This window comes from Nymphalis io, chromosome 16 (genome assembly GCF_905147045.1).
Source record: "Nymphalis io chromosome 16, ilAglIoxx1.1, whole genome shotgun sequence".
Classification (NCBI taxonomy): domain Eukaryota; kingdom Metazoa; phylum Arthropoda; class Insecta; order Lepidoptera; family Nymphalidae; genus Nymphalis; species Nymphalis io.
In genome coordinates, this window is record NC_065903.1 from 2,217,836 (window position 1) to 2,244,381 (window position 26,546).

The window sequence follows — 26,546 nt, forward strand, 5'->3', positions numbered from 1 at the left end:
TACGTGAGCGATCGGTCGCTGTGTCGAGCTTAACGCTCTTAGAACTTTGTGTATCAGTGTTAAGAAAATAATGCCTTTTATTTCGAAAGACTGGCGATCACCCGGCGAAGCATGGGTCAAAACCCAGGAAGGATGGGAGAAAAAAAAAGTATTGGAATGTACAGCTCAAAGGTGAGATATAATTGCAAAACAAATACTATCCTTTGTTCACATTTCGTTCACCGTTCGACGCAACTAAGCACGAACTATTTTACCGTGTAATACCTAACTAACGCAATTATTAGTGATAGTAAAATGCTCTAATGCTTGTTTATTTATTATAACATTGCAACCGAATGTGGAAATAGCTTGTTTGTATTTTGTATTACAGATATGCCGCTATCTCTAACTATAGCAGCGCAGATGATAATCAGCAAAAATGGTGAGTGTTTCCTATTTACTTTCATTGAGTAGTGTGATCAGCTGTTTCTGTTGTTGTATGGTATTGATTTTAACTCAGACCCGTGTCAGTCTACGCTTGTTTATACTATACATATAATATACAGGTATGTCAATATCTATGGCTGCCAAGTAATAAAATTAATCATTGTCCAATGAATGAAATATACAAGCATTCTTAATGCTTTTATGTTTATTACTTACTCGTATATTTAACAGTTTGACCACGGTAGCGGACAGTTTATTTAATTACAGAGAGCAATATCCGCATATTAATTTTACGTTTTTTTAATAGAAAGCATATAAATCACATTACATAAATAATAATATCCGTTTGTTATACTGTTCCGAATATGTAAATATATTATATAAGGGTTAAGAAAACCGAAGCAAAGCTACAAACATTAACATAAAATATAATATGTAATAAAATAACATTTTAAACCGTATCAAAAGCTCATAAAGACTAAACTTTGTACATACGTAGAATTTATTGCGTATGGAAATAGATTCTCTGAAATAAGCTCGTGTAGAACCGAATATGTTTTGTGAGTATATGGGTCAAGCTGGAATATAATCAGGAATAGGTCAAATCGCTTAATAGAAATGCGGACGAACGGAAAATTAGTTCTCTATTGGAAAACTGCACTATAAACAGAGACCACGAATAGAACTAATATTAAATGACGGTTTTGACTAACAAATATGATATTTGTAAGCCTAATTACAACATGTTTCTTAAGTTTACAAATATCATATAAAAGCCTTCAATTTTAATTTCAAGTTTCTGAAAATTTTTAGCATATTTAGCTTTCAGCTCGAACATTAACATTAAATTTTAACAAAGATTATCTCTTCATTTGCAAGGCTGTATTTAGAAATGTAAATGGATCTATGGATTTGGGTTTGAAAACTTGCTATATCTCTTTTGGATTAACAGATTATAAGTAAATATTATAAATTGATGCCAGAACATAAAGATAAGTGAAACAGGACCTTCATAAATTAATACCCTATCGTAAAAGGCAATAACCAAGATTAATGGATACAGCTCTTTAAATTAACCAAAGTATTATTATGTTTAAAGACCTATAATTTTTTTTAAGTTATCCTAACCAAAATTGGAAGGATGATGAGTCAAATACCTAAATAAATTTGTTAGCCTGTTAGCCACTTGACAAGAATAAGGATTTATTTTTAAACGTTGACGGAAACGTCTGGTTGTCGTATAGAAAGGGACATCGTTATAGCGCTAAAGTATTCCCATACGTAACACTAAATAAATAAATATGAATAGAAATTGAATATTTTATATTACAAATAATACGGATAATAATTACCTTTTTTATGATTTTATTTTGTTTAAACTGTAAAAAAGTAAATCGTATCAAAACTCCTTTTTTAGACCAAAAGATTAACTTTCAATGGTTTTTTTTTAACTTTAGCATTTTATACTCAGCATTTAATAATTCAACAAAATGTCTTTACATAATTCGGTAATTGTTTAGTTTGTACGCACATAATGATACATTTTTTATTACGTTTTAGGTACCTTATTTTGTCTATGGTCGAAGAATATATTGTATTTTGTATACACTATATACTAAAAATTAAAGGAAGACACTTCGTGTATTCGTTTCGATGCTGAAATAATTATCCAATCAATGTCTAAAGGATGTTATTCAATATGTATGTGTGTTAATCATATTCCATACCCACAATACGCTCTAGATTTACAGAAATAGGTCTAATATTAAATACGTTGTTTCTATCCAAGTTAGAAAGCAAAGTATAAGATAATTTATTGCTAGTTACTTTAATATTGTAGAAATTTTATCGGCTTTTCACTTATATTTACTTCAATTATTACTTTTAATGGCATAAATCATAAAACTGTTTTCTTTATATTTATGTAGTAAACGGTGAATTATGAACAAACTGAAAAGAAAACCTAAAAATGACGTTTATCGTTAATAGGATTTTTGTTTTTTTTTTACTTGCTTAAGTAAGAAAATAAAATAAAAATAAACTAAAAAACTAAAATCAAAAGCTTTTAGATTGTGATGGCTTATACATAGACGTAAATAAAATGCCACGCCTGAAAGTTGTCTAATAAATTGGACGCGCCTTTCGAAAAGGTTAACTCAATTTATAAGATTGCATTGCTATCTTATAGCTTTAAGGGACTTATAGGGCGGAAAACGTTTTCAGGAAATTAGAGTAAATTTTATATTTTTATCAACTGTATTTAACACTTTTTTTATTCGTTCCTATTAGAAAGTCAAATGTATTGCACTGTACAGTCTTGTATTAAACTATTTTTTTTTTAAATTGCAAATAAGCCTAAGAGAACAATTCAATCACTGTTAAGTTAGTTGTTTAAGCATGGTTTTAACTGTATGCCTACAAAGTGAACCAATTTTCTCAAATAAAGATACATAGATTTGTAAGCGTAAACAATGTTAAATATTATATAATGTCAAATGCATTCAAATACGGAACCATGGAAGTCGTCCGTATAAAAAAAGGTGTGAATATACATATATTAATTGCAGAAATAGAGATTCATGACAGTTTTGTAAATTTATGCTTCACATTTTTATTAAATAGATTGCCCTAGTTAAATGTTTATGTGCAACTGACCGAATGTAAAAACAACTTAAATTTATATGCATTCATAAATTCATTTTTCCATTTGAAATCTGCCTACCAAATTTTTACTGTTTTATATTTCCACGTTTTATAAATAGTGTTAATTTGTACGATTCTGAATATGAATTAAAATTTAAAAAAAAGTAGAAATTTACAAATCGTAAAAGTAATTTCGGCAATTATTATTTTCTTTTATTTAATGTATTTTAATAATAAATAGAAATACCACTATATTATTGACTTTAATACCAAATTTCAATATAGTTCGCCACAATCGTTTGATTGTAATCGAGTATAAAACATCCATACATACAAACTTGTAATTATATTATTAGTAAGAAAGTGCAATGGCTAACCAACCAAAAAAAAAATGTTAACAAAAAAACATCGGTAAGCAACTCCGTATTTCTCAAATGAAGTACATAGTCAACTATATACTTAATGATGTTGTATTCATATGTCGCATATGGAATTCTAATTCGAAAAAAAAAACGAATAAAATTACTTCTAACTGAACGCTTTTTAACATATAGTAGGGTTTCCGCGCGATTTTAACCGCACCAGCAGTTCCGCCCACATCGTGCCGTGATATTGTACAAAAAGACATAACCTTTCTCAATAAACGCATTCGAACGCAAAGATATATCAACAAATCGAATTAAGTATTAGTAGACCTTGAGATTAACGCATTAATAAACAAAAACTTTTACATATTTTTTTTATATAATACGAGTATATGCTTGTATTTTGTAAGAGGCTTTTATCTGTTAATAATTTTTATGTATGTATGCTTATAAATTGATTATCACTGAGCTTATCACACTCGGCAAGAAGATATCTCTGGACTCTGCCAATAATTATAACCAGTGAATGTTGAGGTCCCCATGTCGCAACCTCCATCAACACACAATTTAAACTATAAGACATAGAGACTTGAAATTTGAAGAAAACCTTCATTTAGAAATAGATTCACTTACAAAGGATTTAGCGGAATTTTGTTTTTTTTGTGTCGCGCTGAAAACCGCCAAGGCACGACAGTAGTGAAAATATTAATAAGTTTTTTTTAATAAGAGAGTTTGATTGATTCTGTGGCCTGGTGCCAAAAAGGACAATATCAATAACCCTTACTTTTGATAATAAGAATAAAAACAATAGACGTTAAAAAAGAACATACGTTGGTTTTTTTTTTATATAATATATATTTTTTATGCCCTTTGTTTAATATTGTGGTATTAGTAATGTGCCGTTTTACCACTTTTTTTTTTTAATAAATGGCAAATGACTAAATTTGATTTACATTTTACTCAAAAAGGCATTTTGACCTTTTGCCACCAGGTTTTAACTAATGTTAAATATTATAACCGCGTTGCAAATTTAATGAGTACCTTGACTTTCATCAAGGGCATGAGTTATCGCTACTCAACCCTCACCGTAATCTACTTAAATACAATTTTTCCCGATTCCGTCATTGTGTAAGCGATCTACTGAACTACTTTTATATAGGTCATGGTCAGAGATATACGGCAGGGAACGGAAAACGGTAAGGTTACTGCGTATTATGGATTTTTTTGTATTTCAAGTTACCTAAATAACGATTAAATTATAAGTGAATAATTTTATCGCTTAAGATTATAATTTTCGTATTCGTTTATAGGTATTAATTGCAATTATTTCTTTTTTACATAAGTTGGCATTGAATACAATTATCCACATAATTTTTAATTTGTCTAAAATTATTCGAATAAATTTATTTGAATTTCTATAAGATTTGATAATTGTTAAGAAGTTAGAAGAAGATGCAGAAGTTTCATTAAGTATATAATTATATGCTTAATGAAACTTCTTTGGGCACGATAAGTGCAATATCTTAAGGTCAAAATTGATTGCAACGTTCTATTTAATATTTAGATGAATCTTTATATGCTTACAAAATAAACTAATCAGTAGTTAATTGTTATAATATATTCTTAAAAGGAACTAAGTAGGTAACGTTATTAAATAAATCAGGTTTAGAATATCTTATCGATGTCACCATATTTATTATGAATCAGCGATAATACGAGCATAATATTATAATATATATCATGTAATGTATACACAAGTGCAAGTGTATTACGCATGGCAACTTTATATTATAGGTAAGACGTAGAGTATATAATCACATATTTATTTGATATACTTATTACGCGGATGATGATGTCCCCCTGACCATTTCGGCCAATGTGTCCATTATCAAGAGATACTTCATAGACAACTTAAGGGGATAGGGAAAGGATATTATAGTTTTTTTTTTTTATAGAATAGGAAGGCGGACGAGCATATGGGCCACCTGATGGTAAGTGGTCACCAACGCTCTTAGACATTGGCATTGTAAGAAATGTCAACCATCGCTTATAGCCAATGCGCCACCAACTTTGGGAACTAAGATTTTATGTCCCTTGTGCCTGTAATTACACTGGCTCACTCACCCTTCAAACCGGAACACAACAATATCAAGTATTGCTGTTTTGCGGTAGAATATCTGATGAGTGGGTGGTACCTACCCAGACGAGCTTGCACAAAGCCCTACCACCAGTAGGGCTTTGTGCAAGTGTTTGTGTTAAAACAAATGCACTCTTCTAATCCGATGGGATGGCAAATCCGATTCATGGTAGTGTAAACACTGAAAATTTCCATATTCGGCTGCTACTGATAATTTCCTTTCCGATTTTCCGATCCGAGGTTTGAACTCGGAACCTCGGAATCTGTGGCATTATATCTAACAACTGAAGCCACTAAGCCAATAATCTCTTGCCGTAGGTTAATAATGGTGATTTGAATAACAAAAGTAATATCCTCCGGACGTAATGTCATTTTCAACGGAGTAGCCTCGGAAAGCCGTAAGTCTTGTACCGCCTTATTTCGTTCGTACTGGATTGCTATTCAAATCGTATCTTTTTCTTCATGCGGATCGAAATTAGGGCAGATTCTTATCTCTATAACAGTAAATTTTATCGACCTTATATATAGATGTTGCGTAGCGTTTACTTAAACACAAATTTCGCTCTCTCTGTCATTATTGGTTTGACATTCAAAAGAAAAAGACGCAGCATTGTTCAACTAACACGCTAAAAAAAGTTTATAACTAAGCCGCATGTGTGCCTTCATTTAAAGTAATTTCTTCATGTAAAGGAAACAATAACAGATTCAGATTCGATTGTTTTAAATAAGGGTAAAATAAGATGAATTTTATACATATAACAAAAATCATATTGTATGTTTTTGTTTAAAAAAATATCCGTAATGTACCCTTTTGCCATTTCGTTGCCCGGATCCTTAAACCTTTAAATCTGACATTGTGTGTAGACATATTTAGCTTAATACTTTTATAACTAAGCTATATATATACAAGAATTTTAAAGGTTAATAAATCCTATCTATTTTTATACTCAGGCCCCGAACACATTCACTTACGTCCTTTTGCGTACTACGTAATGCCTATATATTCGTAACTTTCCGTCTGGCGTTACGCGAACCTAAATAGCTATTAATGTATGTTTAGGGTAGCTAAAGAAAGGGGCGAACACAAAAGATCAGAAGGGTTCAACTCCATCCTTAGATACTTTAGCTCCCTAGAAAGAAGGACAAAAATGACATCCTTTTAGACATATTTTCCTATGTAGAACATAAGCTATATTATGTACATATATATTAGTTATGGAGACTGGCTGGTAGAACTGCTATAAATAGTAAAAGCATATATATATATATATATATATATATATATATGAAAACCTTTAACTAGTAGTTTTTTAATATAGTGACATTTTAAGCTTTATTCTACTTGTTCTAAAATAATATCTTTCTAGGTATACCCTTATCAATTATAATACCTAAAACAAGAAATACATTGTATTGTTGTGTTCCAGTTAAGGTGTGAATGAGTCAGTATAATTGCTAAGTCAGTTGGTTAGCAGCGCAATCATTTGAATTTCTTAATTTAACATCAATCAGGTGGCTAATTTGCTTGGTTGCCTTGCTATTATAAATTAAAACTATTGCGCCTCAGACATACGTCAAGCCGTTCTCTGCGGTGCTGCCAGATTACGGTTCCATCGAACTTTGATAGAGAGAGCACTTGAGTTTTCGCACACAAAACGACTTCTCTACAACTCTCATAACCCCTGGCTAGTTACCGCAGTCATCATTTGGTAAAGATTATATTACAAGAGGTAAAATTAGATATGACTGGGTAAGAAGGGATTAAGTGGGACTAAGGATGGAGAACACATACAGTCACACAAACACTCACACAGACTAATAACTATAATGATGATTAATATTAAATAATATTTGTTTGTTTATTTAAAACAAGGAGGATTTTTCTTTAAACAATTGTGTAGTGGTTAAATTAACCACTCAAACTTTATTTAATATATTTTTTAAATTAAGTAATGTATATTTTTTCCGTATTGTATATGCCTTGAAAATACAAATTAATTGAATATGAATATCCGATCCGTAATAGTCGACTAAATTAAAAAGATCACGTATTATAAAAAAAAAATAATAAAGTAGGCCTTTCAGTTTTGTCGTGTTGAAAGTAAAAGTGTTGGCAAGTGAAAGTGTATTATTGTAGCAAAGCCGAGTGGAGTATTATTTTAAAAGAGGCTTGGAAGGCATTAATTTAATTAAAAAATCATCTTTTATATCTGTAATCGTTTTGTTTAAGGTCTGTTATTGCATGTTTTGAATTTAAAAACATAAGCGGCTTTACTTACAAACGTTGGCGTGGTTGGTAGATACTTGCCTTTCACGCCAAGGTTGTGGGTTCGATTCCCACCCAGGACAGACATTTGTGTACGTACATGTCTATTTGTCCTGAGTCTGATGTAATTATCTATATAAGTATGTATTTACAAATGATAAGTAGTATATATATGTAGTAAATCAGTTGTCTGGTTTCATAGTACAAGCTCTGCTTAGTTTGGGATCAAATGGCCGGGTGTGAATCATGTCCCAAGATATTATTATTATTATTATTGTTTAGCGGGTGATTAATTAAACAATGCTGTGTTATTTTCTTTTGAATGTCAAATCAACAATTACACAAAAGGGCAATCTAGTGTTTATTTTGTCGTCACTAAGCGAACGTTCAGAATCACATCAGCTATAGCTTTAATTTATACTTACATATTCAAATCTGTTAAATAAAAAAAATAAGCGTCCCTTGATAAAAAGTTTCTAATTAATACAAAAATCAATGTCGTACCTATTTATGTCGTTCGCTAAATAAAAATTTAAAAATGTTTGTTTTTTTTTTATTTTAGCGGATAGATAATAACTAGTAGGTGTATTAGTAACAATAACAGCCTGTTAATGTCCCACTGCTCGGCTAAGGCCTCTCCATTTTGAGGAGAAGGTTTAGAGCTTATTCCACCACGCTGCTCCAATGCGGGTTGGTAGTATACACATGTGACATAATTTCAATGAAATTAGACACATGCAGGTTTCCTCACGATGTTTTCCTTCACCGTCAAGCACGAGATGAATTTTAATCACAAATTAAGCACATGAAAATTCAGTGGTGCTTACCCGGGTTCGAACCCACGATCATCGGTTAAGATTCACGCGTTCTAAACACTAGGCCATCTCGGCTTAGGTGTATTATAATAATTTATATTACATAACAGAATAAAAACTTTTTAGAGTATTATATATAAATACTGTAAAAGTCATATTCAATAAACGTTTTATAAAAGTATCGTGAGTATCGTAACTTAATGTATTTATTAGTCAGTGAGCACGGCAATTACTAGTCAGTTTCATTCGACAAGTTTATATAAAAACATGTTTTGAAATGAATGTTGCCATGTGATATATCAATTAACCGTATTTGATTTACACACATAAATGATAAATTAAAAAAATATAAAGTAGAACTAAGCGTTCTGAAATTTTTAAACAAGTCTACGCACTTTGTATCCATATATTTGTTTGTCTAATAATTTAACTAAACCGAAAACATGTTACAAAAATAAATATTATAGATGGATTGAATCTTCACGGGAATTCTTTTACGTTCGAAACTGGAATGAGATTTTAAATTAGGAAGTGACATTTAAGTTGCTCTTAGGTCATACTTTGAAATCGTTTTTCGTTCTAAAACGGGAATGAAACCTGTTTATGCTTAGGGAGGGGTGATGAACCGTCCCTGGCAAAGAGCCAGGGTGAATCAGAGCAAGACACATTAATGGTACGTTATTATTATTCCGACTTAAAAATAAATTATGCAACCATGAACAATTCCGTAATTACCGTATTTTTTTGTACAAAATTTGTTTGTATAACTTGAAAGTTATGTTATCAAATTTTGTGCATTGGTATGCACTCAGCATTGAAAATCTAGTTGAACTTACGATAGAAAATCAATAAATAGTTATTTTATGATGCATTTTATAAAAAATAACCTTCAAATAAAATTAATTATTTGGATTAATAATATAATATCGTAACATGCATGCTACCGTGAATGCGGGTTCAACCCTGAGTTTACATCTTATACTTATGGTTATAATTGTTTTCGTGCTCGGAATACATCGAGAGGAAATCCGCATGTGTCTAAGAAATTACTGCAGATGCAGCTTTGTGGAAAAAGCTCTAAACCTTCTTTGATCTTCTGAAGAGGATCTTCTCTTGAGAAGACACATTTGACCAGAGGAATCATTACAGTCTGTTACCTACGTAACACGTTTACTTATATAAAACTATGCAAGTATATATCATTTACATTACTACGTGCGTTTCTGCGAAATGTAAGGAAAAAATAAAGACTAGTGAATCGCGATTTTAATGCCTGACGATAATGGAGCACTAGCAAAACGCTTCACAATCGAGGTGTGAGGTATTGATTAATTAAACTATACCCCGTCGTAGGGCCAGGGTACATAAATCCAAAGATTGATTTGACAACAACGTTTGACCAATTAATTAAAAACTTAGTAAAATTAATAAAACTGTGAGATTAACAAAAGTTTGTAAGTGGTAAATCATTGAAAGTTGATCAATTTGAAGATATTGAGATCAAAACACAACATTGTTCATAATATTACATACTCATTAAACGTTATTTCTTTGTTTTGTTTGATAAAATAAAGCTGCCCTAATGTCATGTACATATTTTGCATATTAGTATTTAATACTCATAAGTTTACCATCAATTAACAACATTCCTGCTTTTATTGAGTTCCCCAGAATAACCACTAATCCCAGGAGATGTATCGATGCAGATTCCCTAAAATCAGAGACAGGCCCTATTGTGGGACGCCACATTTGTCCTCCTGGGAAACAGCGTTAAAAGGCCGAAACTGCGTCGGTAAACACCGACGTTCGAGTGTCGTTAATATTCGTTTCTATTACAAATTATATAATTGAGCTGTTTGCAAAAGCAACACAGGTTAGAGTAATAATGTAAAAAATGCCTAAAATACTTCTTTTTTTTCTCCACTGGTCAGGTTTGTTCATTTTTTTCCAAGAGTATCGTAATTGCAATTATTCGGTCTTGTCACGTTTTTATGAAGTATTTAATGCTAAGTATTTTACATCGAGGACTTTAGTCGTGTAGAATCAATGTAGATAACTCTTATGTAATATATTTTATATACAATATCATAATACATTAATAATAGCGTTTCAGTTTGCGTAAGCCTCATATTTCAAGGCGCTACTGTGCTCACTCATGTAAAGCTGAACGCGGATACGGATTAATTTTAATTGACAGATTGGATTATATATTTTTACGACGTAATATTGGTATGAATATTTTGCAATCATCATGAACAATGAAACCTTCATTAGACTTCTCTCATATCAAGGAACAGGCTTAAATCTTGAAGTAGAGATTTTTATTGAGTAGAATTTAATTCTAGTAGGCTTCCTCACGATATTTCGCCTCACTACAAAGCTGTATACCGAATCTTGAACACAAATTAAACACGTAAAATCGATTTCTTGATCGGATTTGATCTTGCTATACGATAAGGATTACGTCATTAATCATTTGGCTATCTTCTTCCATATGCAATAAAGCATATTCAATATTTTTGAATAAAGTTCGGCTTGATCGCACTAACCAAATAGTTTAAGCGAGAAACTTGAATTAAACTACTTATAAAGTGGGTTAATACATTTCGAAGAGAAAATGTGGTGCCAGAGTTTGTGCGCAAAATTAATAATAAGTCATCAGCCATACTCTAACATAATAGCTTTGTTGTATAGTTCGATGTTATTTTAGTAAAATTGTTTCTCAACTAGTTATTGTTACGGCTTTCGTAATCGGTTTCGCTTCTATGACTTGAAAATTGTTAACTACTTACAAACACTGTGTACCGTCTTTTTTTTAACGCTGGAAAAACGCGTTACGCGTTTTCCCCACGGGAATAGTGGGGGGTATGTGAGGCTCGCCGGTGTCCAAGGCGCCGAGTGCCCCCCGAACATCGGAATACCCACTAAAACACCAGCGGTACCCTTTCCGTCTTAACGAGGAGCGCCACGGGATCGCTTTCGCATGCTACCGTGACTGTGTACCACCTGTGTTATATACTTTTTATCAGTGTGTCAAGTGCAGTTTTTTTTACTTATTCGATTACTTTAATTACTACAGAGATCGAAGGCCCTAGGCACTTTGGCATTTTTGACATTGACACCCCATTTCGAAACGCTTACAGTAAAATTATACTTTTTTTTTGACTGGAGGGGACCTAAGCCGGTGCCTTTTGAATTTAGGCTTAAATCCGGGGCAGTTAACGTTAACTGCTATTTCTTTGGAATTCCGATTATTCCCACTAAACTTCGCTGTTTACATTCCATACAAATCGCTGTTAACATTAAAGCTATCGAATAAGTAAAAAAAAACTTGCACTAGACACATAGAGTAGTTAGAGCCGAAAACCATGCCGTATATGCCTATAGGCTCACAGGTTGTGGCATGGTTTTTAATGATCCATATACAATAAACAGAACTAGGCTTCCGCATATCAGTGTTCTTAATAAGGACCTTCTTCCGACCCACTTTGGCTCGTTTCCCAAGTGCTAAGACTCGCTTTATGCACGCGGTTCCGCGTTTTACACTGTGGTGACTAGTGATCAAGGTGCATCAATTAAAAGAACCACAATGAGTTCCTGAGTTCGTTTAGCTCATATTTCGAAATACATAATAATATTGTTTATTATATATACCATGAAAGCAATTTAAAGATGTCAGTTTTTTTGTGAATAAAATACCTTCTCAATTAACTGTAACAAAATCACATTTTCAATTACACAACATTCGTTATTATTATGGAAAATGGTTGATTCGTTTTTCGTCCAGATAATTAAAATTGCCAATTAACGAGAAAATTGTTAACAGCGTTTTATTTGAATTTGATGCGGTCATGATTAGAAGAGTATTACAATTTTGAATTGCTGTTAAATGAAACTTTATTGGGTGCGAAGAGTTAAATTTCAAGGTAATTTCTGTCGCTTGTAGTGAATTTCCTGCATTTTCAATTGATTTCATTAAATATCTTACCGATTGTTTACGAGTTTATGTTTATAACTTAATCGTTGATAGTTTAGCTAGACGATAATATTAATTATGAATAGATACATTTTGTGTCTTCGTGTATCCAGATTTAATAGTTCAGCACGCGGCTCCGCCTGCGCATGTTACAGGGAAGGTTTGTCCTTTTATGTACCCATTACAACGTGTATATTTTTATAATGGTTCTGTAGTTAAGACGTGATAGCGTAGCTAACAAACAAATAAACCGACTTACTTTCGTATATATAATATGAGTTAGGATAGTTTCAGCATGTATATGGAATATATAGTACGTTGTTTAAGTTCCTCGTTGATCTGGTTGTTAACTTATAAGGCCGCAGACTACGAGGTCCCTACCGGTCGTGGAGATAAGTGAATAGAGAGTGTTTGAATTTGCGCTATCCGCACACAAAGCACTATAATTTATCCAGCGCAATTAACTAAACTGTCTTAAGAATAACCGCTGTTGCCGAAATCAGCAAGAAAAAACCAAAACAGAGCAATTACTACATAAAGACTTCGTATGAATGACGTATCTCTCTTTCTTATTCTTATTATTTAAAAAAAAACATAAAAAAATTCCCCATTTGTTCTCTGGACGGTTACCCAGTCATATTATAAATTGATGTTTCAGATCCTTTATGCTATCCGTGACATTGATACAGGATAGTCTGATAACGATCAATTTTTCTATTAAAACGGCCTTGCTGTCTGCGACACCTGCAATGACTGCAATTTTCTATTTACCGATTATGTAAACGAGGTTACGTGTTTACGCTCTGCTAATAAATACCTATAAAATTTAAAACAATCAATCAAATCCGCGATTGAATTCCACAATGAGAGTTCGGTACCCGTAAAATTTCATTCGCTTTGAATGTGAAATCAATAATTATGTATTTCTCTTGGAGATCGTTCGAATTTCAACGCTCATAATTTTTTTTTGTAAAAGCTAACTTTTAAATTTTTTTTTTTTATAAATTATTAAAACCAATGCTTATATCTCTTTGTTTAAAAAATAGCACGGCGTAAAATTTTTATTTTATGGTTAGCTAATATAATTATAGAAAAAGATAAAAAATAATTAGGCTTTACACTAAATGAAGATAATGTGTTGTTGAACTATTTCATAAATGGCAACCACTTTCAGAGACTAGAAAACTGCGCAGGAGATTTTATAGAGCACAAGTGAACACTGCTGCTATTTTGTAAACCAGTGATTTATACAATTTACTAACCGAACCTATCTTGTCACCTCTGTGACTTATCAAAACCGATTTAAAAGTCACTGGGCCATTAGACGAACGAGCTCTTACATAGCTAAATCAAATAAATACACCCAAAGATAAAATACAGTCTTCGTTAGGAGAACTTATGTTTTCTTTTTTATTCATACTAATTACAAAAAGAATAGATCTTATAATATTATTTGTTCATCATAATTCAAAATATTTCACTTGTCTACGAATATTATGAAAGTTGATTTACATAAAATTATTGTTGTAGAAAAACTAAGATGATAAATTTGTACGAATCGACGTTAAGTTAGTCGTAAGTTATTGGTTATCTAATTGTTACCTCATAACCGGTAGTAAAGGTGTCGAGTGTCGACCCGGTATCGTGTTTAATATATTATTGTTTCGAAACCAATATAAATTGAACTTTCATATTAACATAAATAAATAAATTAATATGTGAACAGCGAAAGTTGTGTTTTTAATAGCTGTATCCTTACTTACTAATATTATAAATGCAAAAGTTAGTTTGTTTGTTTGTTACGCTTTCAGGTCTTAATTTAACTGATCATTATGAAATATTTACATACTCCTTGAAAGGGGTACAGAAAAATACATAGGGTTCCTATCCTACACATGCAAGACATGTGCATGGAATTGAATGGCGTGATAAATATAACGTTTGAAAGTTAGCGGATACAATAAATAATTGATGAAATTTTTAGCAACATAAAAACTCGATTATCGACAACGAGTGTAATATAAATAGGTGCTAGATTTATATTCTTCATTGCAATGTAACGCAATACATAAAAATTCTGAATTATTATAATTTTAAACATTTATATATAACCGATTTTGGCAACTGCGGCCAATCTCAAGAGAGATTAGCCAACTACGCAGGAGATATTATAGTGCACAAGTGTGTGCGCAAACACAGGTGCACTCTCTCTTACCTCTCTCTCATAATCCGATGGGACGACAATCCGACACGACCGGAAAGAGTTCAAGCGCAGCACCAACGGCTTTACGTGCTTTCCGAGGCAAGGGAGTGTACACACTTCCAACTTTCAGACTCCGGGATGCTACTGAGAATTATCTGACAAAAAAACCCTTTTTATCGGCCAGACCTGGGAATTGAACCTAGGACCTCCGGGTCTGCGGCCTTACATCAAGCCACTAGACCAACGGGGCAGTCAAAGTTATATATACTAAATTTATTAACCACGTATGTACGCGTTATTTACTAAACATTCAGTTTACTAGATATAAACATTATATTAACATAAACACACTACCTACTTAATAGACGATTTTTTATTTCTATATAATCTGTGTTATAGAAATATTTCATTTTAAACAACAGTACGAAAGAAATCTTATCAAATACTTTTACCGTTGTTAAAATATAAACAAATAGGCTATTGTTTTTTTTTTTTTTTGTCGGCATTTACTGTGTACTCAGACCACAAAAATATGAAACATTTATAGTCTGTTAAAGTCGATATTGTCAAAATCGTATTGTACGTTGTTCTGTTAATCAAGTAAAGTGTGTACTGCTCGTATACATTATTTCTCTTTCTCGCTCGTATACACAACGATTAATAATTTTACTAGTACTTAATTAGAATATACATCTCGAAATAAATCTGCAATATAGTAATGATCTTATATATATAAAAACATATATCTCGATCTATTTCAAAACGTACCTATAAACAATCATCCAAACTAATTTTCATTATATAATTTCATTTGAATGGCCTAAAATAGCATGAATCACTACCAGATAAAATCTGCGGACAAAACGGAGGCCCCATAAAAATGCCGACGCAATATATGCACCGTTCTATTTTTAAATTTCGTCTTGTTTCATTTTAATGGCTGCAGCCATTGCTTCACGTAATGAAGAATGAACGTAATTTCGTTAAGTATAGCGAAACTCTTTGCTAAAATGATTGCTGCCAGTTTTAATGAAGTAATGTGACACTAACTTTCATACGTTCGTGTATCCAAACGTTTTGCAACAAATGAAGATTGTTGTTCTAACGTGGAATGATATAACTTAATATTTTTTTTATATTAATTATAAATAATAATCCGATTCTCATAATTTGAATAACATATAAATTACTCCATTGGTACCAAATGTGTTTATATATACAGCGTCAAAAACGAGTCGACATTTATATAAAAATGCACTAATACCTTATTAGTTACAGTCTAAACAATATTGGGTAAGGTTAATAAACATATAAAATCAAATTCAGATTAACAAAGAAATACCGCTCCGCCAACGTGTTCGCTAATGTAGACCCGCCTTAAAACGAAGCATCAGATGTCAACGAACCCAATTGCACATCTGAAATATAGATAGCAAGACAGTCTTGTGTGGAAACAGAAAGAGACAAACAAACGTCTAACTAAAACAGTCTTCAATTAATTCCAGCTCTCTCTTCTTGTAAGCGAGATGAAAATAGCACAATTATTACAACCTAACAGCAGCTCAGCTATATTGCTTCTTTGTTTCAAGTAAATATTAATTAACAGAACACGCTTTTAATCCATTAAAACTATGCAGTTTAATTTAGCAAAATAAACAAGAAACACTTTATATTTAGTCGCTGTATTAAAAATTGTTTTTCCCCGTGGTTTTTGAAGGACGGTCTTAAGTACCCGATGACCTTTTCTGTACCTGACGATGTGTATGCAGTTTCATGATAATCGGTTGATTAGTTGAGTAAAAAATTCACTAACGCATTTATATTAATAGTTTTGATATATATATATGTTCATACATCTGCTTCTGTAACATTATATTATATATAAAACTGAAACGTTCGTTTGAACAAGCTTATCTCAAAATCTATCAAAGGATACAGATTGTGTAATATCATGCCACTACCCCGGAAAGTTTAAACGTTTAACGCGGAAACCGCATTGATCTAAGTAATTATAATTTCTAATTGAAATATGTTCTTGTAGAAAGTTTATTAAGGAAGGACTTATGATTGAAGCAATAATCATAAACGTCAACCAATACGGTAAACCGTATAGACCAGGCGGATGAAACCAGATGAAACCGCGGATATAACGAGTTGAACACGGTTAACTCAAAAATCTTTATATATGTAATTCTTCAGTAGGTACGTGTGTATGTCACTGAACGCCTCTTAAGCAGCTGGACCGATTTTAATGATGTTTTTGTCTGTGTTTTGTCCCTGGGTGGTTTAGATATGACTTTGTCTAAGTTACAGGATTGTTTTTTATCAGAACGAAGTCGGCATGGGCAGCTATTTAAATAAAAAAGTACGTCGCAAGACAATAGTAATTATATACTTTTAAAATTAAAGGCAAAAGAAATAATTAGTGAGCCTATTTAAAAATCCAGTACAATATAGTCATTAAAAATAACGACAGCTTTTCATTACGTAACGTGAACTTTCTAAATACGGAAATTTTAAATCTTGTAACAAAAGACTTTTATTACGTTCAATTAGACGGAAAATTCTACGTGAGTCGGTCTAGTTAGACATTAATTGACTCGAACGAAAGCGAATCTAAAGCGATCCGGAGATTGTAAAAGTTTTAACGGTAATACTTTCGTAGCCTTGCAGAATCATTGATAATAATTGCTTGTTTTAAGCCGAGATTGCCTAGTGGTTAGAACGCGTGAATCTTTACCGACGATCGTGGGTTCAACCCGAGCAAGCACCACTGAATATTCATGTGCTTAATTTGTGTTAATAATTCATCTCGTGCTTCACGGTGAAGGAAAACATCGTGAGGAAACCTGCATGTGTCTAATTTCATTGAAATTCTGCCACATGTGTATTCTACCAACCCGCATTGGATCAGTGTGGTGGAACCACAGGCTCCAAACCTTCTCCTCAAAATGGAGAGGAGGCCTTAGCCCAGCAGTGGGACATTAACAGGCTGTTACTGTTACTGTTTTAGCCGAGTTAGCAGGAATCGAACCAGTAGCGTAGCTAGTCGGATAAAGGCCCCGGTGCAGAGCATTGATTGCTGCAGATGTCGTCAAAATACAGAAATATTAGATAAACTTTTTTACCTTGTAGTTTTAAATATAATGATAATAATGAATTAAAACAAAGAATGATATGTTGAATGTTGATACACGAAAATCTTACAAAAATATATAAAATTTGGTATTGCTAGTATGGAAATATAATCTATTTAATATTTTGCGCCTAAGCCCCTCGCCTATGGGTCTGGCCTTGTCCTGTGATAGCTATACCGAGATTTTTTTATCGTACGCTTGGAAGTAATTAATACATTTCCAATATTTCCATTACATTATCATCGTCAAGAACTAAAAATCGTTTTATGTTTATGAAATTATGCCCAAAATGTTATCGAATTTATCGGATTCAGCTCGAATGATGAATAAAACAAAGGAATTTCTGTTATGTAACATAAATTTAACGCCTTATTTGCAAGCACCGCTCAATTTTTGGTTACTATACATTTTTTTACCATTAAAACATTTCTGAACATATTCTGGGACATTGAAACATATTCATGTTAAAACATATAAATAAAATTATTAACTAATATATAAGTTAATAATTCTTAAAAGCTTAACAAGTTTAAAATATATATAAAATAAAGTTTTTTCTAACAACAATACGATGTATGTCACAATTTCTAAAATCTTCCACATATTTACGAACATACCTACATCACATTATGAAATATATTTTAAGTGACAGTCAAGATTGTGTAGTGCCTGTTTTAAATTGAGCAAATAAGCCTCCTCGGTAAGACAAAGATCCTATTGCTATCGGTTGAATGACTCCAAAGTAAAGTGCCATATTATACTTGTAGTGGGGAAGTCACTAAAATAAAGCAGGCCGTATTTACATCAGTCAATATAATTTCCTTAACAGCGAATACTGCAGAGCTTAGTCTATTGAGGTCCCCATTTACATAGCAGTTGGTTGTTTATTTTGTATGTAAAATAAATGTATCTGGTGTGGTTGGAGTTTGTGCAAGCCCTTCTGGTTAGATACCACCCATTCGTCATTAATTCTACCGCCAAACAGCAATATTTTGTATTGTTGTATTCCGGTTGGATGGGTGATCACGCCAGTATAACTATAGGCACAGGGGGCATAACATTTTAGTTCACAAGGTGCATTTACGATGTAAGGATTGTTTATTTTTCTTACGGTGCCAATGTCTATGAGTGATGGTGACCATTTAGCATGAGTAGCCCATTTGCCAGTCCGTCTACCTATACTAAATAAAAGAATATACGTTCCAGGATCACACCCGGTGAAGAAGGAGAGAAAGGTTCAGACGATGTCGTCGCCAGAGTTCCTCCACATTGTCACATCACTATCAAATGCACCCGAGAGGTAACTACTTATACAAATGTTAGCAAATTGCATTTATTAACTATTAATTAATAATTATTAATTACTTCTATATTATATACACTTAGATACGACAAGCCTGTAATATAACCGAATTTCCTACCGCTGGGGTTTATCTCATTTTAAGGAGACGGCTTATTACTAGTGAGATTTAATTTATTCCAAGCCATTCAAACTAAAGAATTATAAAACTGAAAACCCAAAATTGTTTGTCCTGATTAGAACCAGCTATCTTTAATGTACATGTACTCTCCACTGCGCAATGTTGGCTCATAATTTACTAGGAAGCGTTTAAAATACGAATACTGTTATTTACATCATGAAACGTTTTGAGTGATTTATTGATACTTTCTCTACGGATGGATGTAATTATAAGAGAATTTCTCGTAATCCTAATAGATTGCAGGCTTCAACGGGCTCTCGGAGGCGGTGCGTCGGTTAGATTTCTCTTCGGCCGTCCGTGATGTACGCAGATTTAATTACATTTGCGCGCTCTTAGAGTTGCTGCTAGGGGGGCAGAAGCTAACGAACCTGCCTGGAGCTGCACAGAAACTTTTACTCTCCATGCTCGAACAGCTCGCTGATCAAGGTATACTTTATGAGATTTGTAACAAAATAGCCATTTTTTGTTACTGTTATTTTTAAAGTGAAAAAGCCATGATAGAATTATTTCAAAGTCAATGAAGAATATAAGTGCAAAGTTCTATATATCACGTTTAAGTGATTCTGACACAAACTTCTGTTACATGGTACCTAAAGTAGGTACATGAAATTCAATTGTTTTAGTAAGATTTTTATGATCTAAGATTTCTTAGATGCTCAATACGGAAGTTCTAATTTTGTTTTAATTAAAAGATATTTGTAATAAATAGGTGCTTTAAATATTCGCAAATAATTAGAATTATACAGCAGCGGTTAAATAATATTTATGTAAATTAAAAACATATTAGGATAAATAAATATTCGCACACAATTCCACAGTGGCGCAGTCAAAGCAAAATCTAAACGCGCTCCGAGCGCTTTTAGTGGCGCTGTCGGCGCTGCGTGAATCTGAACGCCGCGCCTGCTGGGGCCGACCTCTTGGCTCGCGCGCTCTGTGGGGACACCATGACCATGCTATCGCCAGGATCTATCACATCGCTGATAGCATTCGCATACAGGAGGTATGGTAAAAGCGATATGATTTCCATAACTGCATACATACATATAATTACTTCGGTTTAGTACACCAACTGTTTAATCGAAATCTTTGCAATGACTATTTATCATTTTAGAAGATTCAATGTAACGTAAAGCCATGTAGATGTATTCACGTAGATACGAGTAGCTAGCTTGTGTATGCATTAAGGCTACAGAACAAACTTGAAACTCACCGCAGAAATCGATCTTGAAATGTCAGAAAGTTATATGCGATGCATTACATTATAGATTCAAGAATACACGCATCAAAATTGTATATCGCCATGAGTCGGTCAACATTTCACGGGTAAACAATGAAGTGAATTCTAACAGAATCGCACTACAGATTCCGACATTTAGGAACTAACGAGCCAGTTGAACTATACGAGTATATACATATATTAAAGAAAAATCGAGTAATTCATAGTAAAACAAAAGAGAGTAATACTGTAATTAGAAAAATTTAGACAATTTTCATAGAATTATATAACAGATAGCCCTAGAGTCCGCATGAAATACTTCCATATAGGTACTCTTATATATGAATAAAGTTATATAAATCAACACATATATCTAGTATCTACAGTTCGTGAACATTTTGATGATAAAGTTTGCTTCTGGGAGTCTTAGTTATTAGAATTTTATCGTATTGAATACCAAAAAATAATTAGAACAAGGTAACCGCTTTGTATCCCGCTTGGTTGTGTGACTCAGTGTGAGGCTCACTTAAACTTACGAACAATATGTACCTAAAGAAAATATTCTATTGGTAGGGCAACATTATTTTCCTTCATCCTTACAGTTCCTTTTTACGTAAAAGTAATGTTTTTTATAGCCGGGACCAGAAATAATGCCGAAACTTCACGATTTGCCTGAAGAGTGTATCAGGGAAATAATGTTGAGAATATCGGATCACAGGGATTTAGATGTGAGTTGTTAGATATTTTTTTCTTGTATTAATTATTTATTAGTTCCAAAAAAATTTATGTCATGGTTTTTCTGATGTCGATAAAATGACAAAATGGATGCGCTTTAACTCATTATTTAAAAAAAAGCATACTATAACTTGTACCTACTCGTACATAATTAATTTTGTTTAAGAGTTAACTTGTCATTTTAAACAGGCTGCGTCATCAGCGTGGACCGTAATGTCGTCGGTGTGTTCCGAGCAACGCCTTTGGCGTGAACTTGTCCAGTTTCATTTCACGCAGCAACAGATTGATTCGTTGCACAAAGAAGATGACAAAGATATAGACTGGAAAAAAGTCTTCCATCAGCTTAGAAAGTGAGTTACAAAAATAACGCTATATTATAAAACAGTATTTGAGTACATTAGTCAAATAAAAAAACAGGAATTGTAAAAGGCCTAAAACAGCCAGGCCTTCTCGTCTATGGAAGAGGCTTGAATCCTAATCCACCGCAATACTAGTACTGGGTTGAATATACCGAATTTCATTCGACTCATGCAGGTTTCCTCACGGTGTTTTCCTTCAACTACACGCGCCTAAAACAAAATAGTGGTTGTTCGAATTTGAGCCCGCTAACTGGACCATCATTGAACCATACGATGGAACATTTCGACCAAGTACACATGCACAAATTTGTTCATATGGGCTGCACGTATATCAGAGTTGAAAGATTATTCAGAAGTTTTAATGTTTTAGTTTCCAATAAATTTAAGTAAAACAATAAAAATATTTTATATATCTCAACTGGCTTTCGCTTGCGGCTTCTCGGGGACAGGTATAAAAAAGTAGCCTATGTTCTTCCTTAGGGTTCAAGCTTTCTTCAGTGGTTTAGTCATGAATGCGTAACAGATATTCAGAGTTACCTTCGTATTTATAATATTAGTATTATAACGCTGAAAAGCACCTCGAGCTCATAAAAACAAATCTTGGCTTTAGACTATATGGATTGAGAGAAGAAGTGCAATACGCTGAGACTTTGTCTCTATGCCGTCATTGTAAGTGCCTGTTCTGGCGATCGCTGGGCCATCCTTGCATAGCCGATCAGGTGAGTTAATAAAAACATTTCAAACTTAATTTACTTAGCTATAAGTTTGTTCAAGCCCGTCTGCCCGTAATATATATCTACCGCCAAATATCAACATTTAGTATTGTTGTGTTCCGGTTTGAAGGGTGAGTTAGTCTGTGTAACTGACACAAGATAACTTTGACGATGTAAGGGATGGGATAATATTTCTTACAACGCCAATGTATATGGGCGGTGATGACCTATTACCATCATCCTGGTTTTATCACCACGGGCCTATTTGCCAGTCTGCCTACCTATTTTAAAAACTACACAGTAAATTTAAATAATTTTATTTATAAGATTTCTAAAAGTTGTAAGCTATATATTATAAAAGTAATAATTCAGAGACTCTGGTTTATGTTTTTAACTCAGACTCACACACGGACTGATTCTATAAAATATATTATGTTGTGGAATACAATTTAAAATAAATTAAAAATGAAACATTCAGTACAAACATAAATTCATATTAGATCGAAATAAAATTCCTTCCGAATTTTATATAGCGTTTCAGTTTAAAAGACAATGTAGAAACTTCCTGCTTCCCCCTTCCTTCTTAAGTCCACGCGAGCTGATTCTCGATGTCACCGCCTAACTGTGACAATTTCAATTCCATCGCGCACAAAGAAATTTGGCAACTCCTTTCTTTGTCGCACTACCAAAAAATCGAATTCCTTACCAGCTCAGGTGTTCCCTTCCTCTTACAACCCGGGTTCCTTCAAACGAGGCGTGAAGAGGCATCTTGCGGGTGCGAACCGCAAGATGCCGGCTAGTACAGAACATTCTTCCCGACTGTACTGGCCGTCGTCCCGTTTGGACTCTATTACCACTTACCATCAGGTGGTGTAGAGTCATTTGCCATCCCGGCGCATATAAAAAAAAACTATTTTTCTTGAATGATATGATTAAACAAAGGCAAGTTGAAACAATAATAGACTGTATGTCGATCTCTCCAGTGTCCAGAATACCGTGAACGACTAAAGGAGGCGGGTGGACCGCTGCCCCCGCACCCCGTGCCGCCGGCAGCTTTCCTTAAATTTTTCTCTCTCTAATTGTTTAATTTATTATTACAAAGCCTATTAGTATTTATAAGATCATATAAGATTTGTTAAATTATTCAAAGTTATGAAAATTATACCAATGGCTGCCATCACAATATAGTTGATCTATGTATATTAAAAAATTGAATTAAAAAAAAAGTACGGTTACGAATTATGCCAGTAACAAAAATGTCCAAATTAAGCTGTTCTTACATGGATTTCATTGATAGTTCTTATATATACTTTAGATGGCTGCTAAGATACATGCATAAATCCTAATAAAATTGTATTAGTTTTTTTTTTGTAATAACAATATATTACATATATGTATGTCCTGTAATGATTAAATACCTATATTACGTGAAAACGGGGATCTCTCTAGCTTCTTGTATTGATTAATTTATTGATTAAAAAATTGGTCATCTTACCATAGATCTTACAATAGATTGTCGTCTATAAAAGACAATCTATAAAAGTTATTGAGCCAAGTTAATAATTATCTTACAATATTTAAAGGGATATAAGCAATATTTAAGGGAATAACTATTTCAACATTAAAATTAAATCGTCCAGGTAAATTATTATATGTTAGAAAATGAAATATTTCTATGTCCTGTTTAAAAATAATGTAAAGCCGCTCCAGTATTCCCTAGCTTATCTATAGTTAAGAGCAGTTTGAATATTTTTCACTATGACTAATTAATCACTAACAATGGTAACTAACAAAAATATAATATAAAAATTTAATAATGTTGTTTTTTTTTCAAAAAAACATGAGTTTTTATAATGTTATATTTTAAAATCTAAAGTGTTCAACACATGTCAGTTTAATATGTAAGGATTATTTTCTATATTTATTCATAATATTAGTTACATAATAAGTAAACTCCAGAATTTTACAGATTTCTTTGTATATCAACCATATTTTAATGCAAAGATTTGGTTAGCCTTAAAAAGAAAAATTTCCATCATGTTTAATGGCTATATGAATAGCTTATTTTAACATAAGAAATAATTAAATTAAATAATTACATAATATAATGGCTATGAAATATTAAACAAATGCTTTTTTAGTTTATATTTTAGTGATACAATTTGTTGACTAACTTGCCTAAAACCTTAGATGCTTTAAGACTTTGTGATACTTCCAAATTTGTTATTGGAATTTGTCTGTTGTAATATTTATACCAATTAATGTTATGTTTTATAATAATTATATATAAAATTACTAATCATTTTTAAGTTAAAACTTAAAAAGTAATATAATAATTATTTTTTTGGACAAAAATTATGCCACTTGCAAAATATTGGCCGGGTAAAAAGCAATTATTTTAGCTTTATATGATACCAATTTACTCATAAAATGTTCTATCAATTACCAAAATAATGGATCTTGAAAGTAAATGATTCAAAATTACTAAATGTATGTATAGTTCTACCTACCACTATAAACTATTTTTTGTTGTTTTATCACTGGTTATTATAATCAGCAACAGTAAAGAACGCTATATCTATGTTTGTTTTATATCTAGTTTTTTTTTTCAATAGGTCAATAACAATATCATTACTGAACTTAAAAAACTGAAAGAAATGCAATCTCTGTATTGTTTATTAAGCTTAATAATAAGCATACTAATGTATTTTAGCAAAAGGGTAGAGTAGTAAAAATTATTCATACTATAATACAATATTTTTCTATTCAAATAAATATGAGCTGTTTTAAAGATCGGGCCTAAAGTATTTTATTTTTTAAGTCCGATTATTAATATAAGACTAATATTTAAATAAGAACATCTAAGTCTGATTATAACATCACTGTCAAATGTTCATTACATAATGTAGAGTAGAGTAGATGATGATATATGTGATATTTTAAGATATTTTTTGAAAAGTATCTGATGAGCCGTTGTACTCTTGTAAATGGAAGTAAAGTTGAGGTTTCCCTAATAATGTGCAAATGTTAAATAAGATATGTACAAGAAATAAGAAGATACAGCCTATTTCAAATTATGCTGGTAAATGAAGGTGAGACTTCTATCATGTAACATGGTGAAAATATACAGTGAACATTTACCATTCTATGTTAAAATTGTATTAAGATCTCAAAACAAGAGTGTAACTACTGATAGAAATATAATATGGTAGGTTTAAAGTAAAAATAATTATAAAAAATGCAACACCATTTATATTCAGTCATTTTTAGTATATCTGTAATGTGTTCTCTTGAGTGTTGATTAATATCACAATCTTTGAAATAAAATTATTTTGTGTATGTGGAATTTATTTATTATTTACCGACTACTCCTTATATACATTTTAACATAAAGTATCAGACGTTTACTTAAATTATATTTTTGTACTAAAATCGTTATAACTTACGAAATAACTATGAATTACAAATAATCGTATTAACAACTTATGGTTCATATATAAAGCTTAGATTTTATTGCGATAAACAAGCACGTAATGTGACAGACCAATACCAACTTGAATATATACAAAAAAAAATCAACCAAGCTCACTTTTAACTTTTTCACAATGCCGCAATACGTCTTTCAATTTGTACACTAAATCTTGTAGTTGCTGTGTTCCACATGTAAAACGTACATCTTCACCTTCATCAGTCTTTAAAATTACTGTGTATAATAAATTATCAGAACCGACGCCAGGAGTGTTGGTTAACACTTCTAATTTCCATTCAACGTCAATAATTTTTGGTAAAAAGTTCGAATTAAAGTACGCTTCCATATTAGAAAGTGTTTACGAATAATACAGTTTTAATTCATTTAAAATAATATCAACAAAATTGTCCTTCAAATTATTTCGTAGGAAGCTTAAATACGCTTTGCAATTTAAATTTTTTCCTTTTCTGGCTTGAAAACACTTTATTTCGATGACCGATGTTATGTTGTCAATTAATGTCAATACCTATTACCACAGACTCCACATAAGACATATTCACTATTGACATTAGAAGTTATAAGAATAGCTATGGTCTTTCCATTAG

At 32.2% G+C, this 26,546-nt stretch overlaps 1 protein-coding gene across 3 annotated transcripts; it reads left to right on the forward strand.

Moving 5' to 3' along the window:
• On the forward strand, nt 1-25,766 carry LOC126774480 (F-box only protein 32). 3 transcript variants are annotated; one of them, XR_007669815.1, is made up of 10 exons: nt 1-171; nt 371-421; nt 19,175-19,268; nt 19,686-19,875; nt 20,268-20,449; nt 21,301-21,393; nt 21,590-21,750; nt 22,370-22,478; nt 23,456-23,987; nt 24,024-25,766. XR_007669815.1 is itself a non-coding variant. In XM_050496041.1 (9 exons), the coding sequence occupies exons 1-9, from the start codon at nt 71-73 to the stop codon at nt 23,549-23,551; spliced, it is 1,077 nt and encodes a 358-aa protein (XP_050351998.1). In that variant the 5' UTR covers nt 1-70; the 3' UTR covers nt 23,552-25,766. The 3 variants fall into 3 exon arrangements, 2 of the variants coding, with proteins under 2 accessions (XP_050351998.1, XP_050352000.1); XM_050496041.1 differs by having other exon boundaries at nt 23,456-25,766; XM_050496043.1 differs by lacking the exon at nt 371-421 and having other exon boundaries at nt 23,456-25,766.
• Nucleotides 25,767-26,546: the final 780 nt, after the last annotated feature.

What these genes read in the sequence shown, in the direction of transcription:
- LOC126774480 (XM_050496041.1), top strand. Translation starts at nt 71, where the DNA reads ATGCCTTTTATTTCGAAAGACTGGCGATCACCCGGCGAAGCATGGGTC. An exon ending in TTGGAATGTACAGCTCAAAG is followed by an intron (nt 172 to 370) that starts GTGAGATATAAT and finishes TTTGTATTACAG; the next exon opens with ATATGCCGCTATCTCTAACT. An exon ending in ATAGCATTCGCATACAGGAG is followed by an intron (nt 20,450 to 21,300) that starts GTATGGTAAAAG and finishes TGTTTTTTATAG; the next exon opens with CCGGGACCAGAAATAATGCC.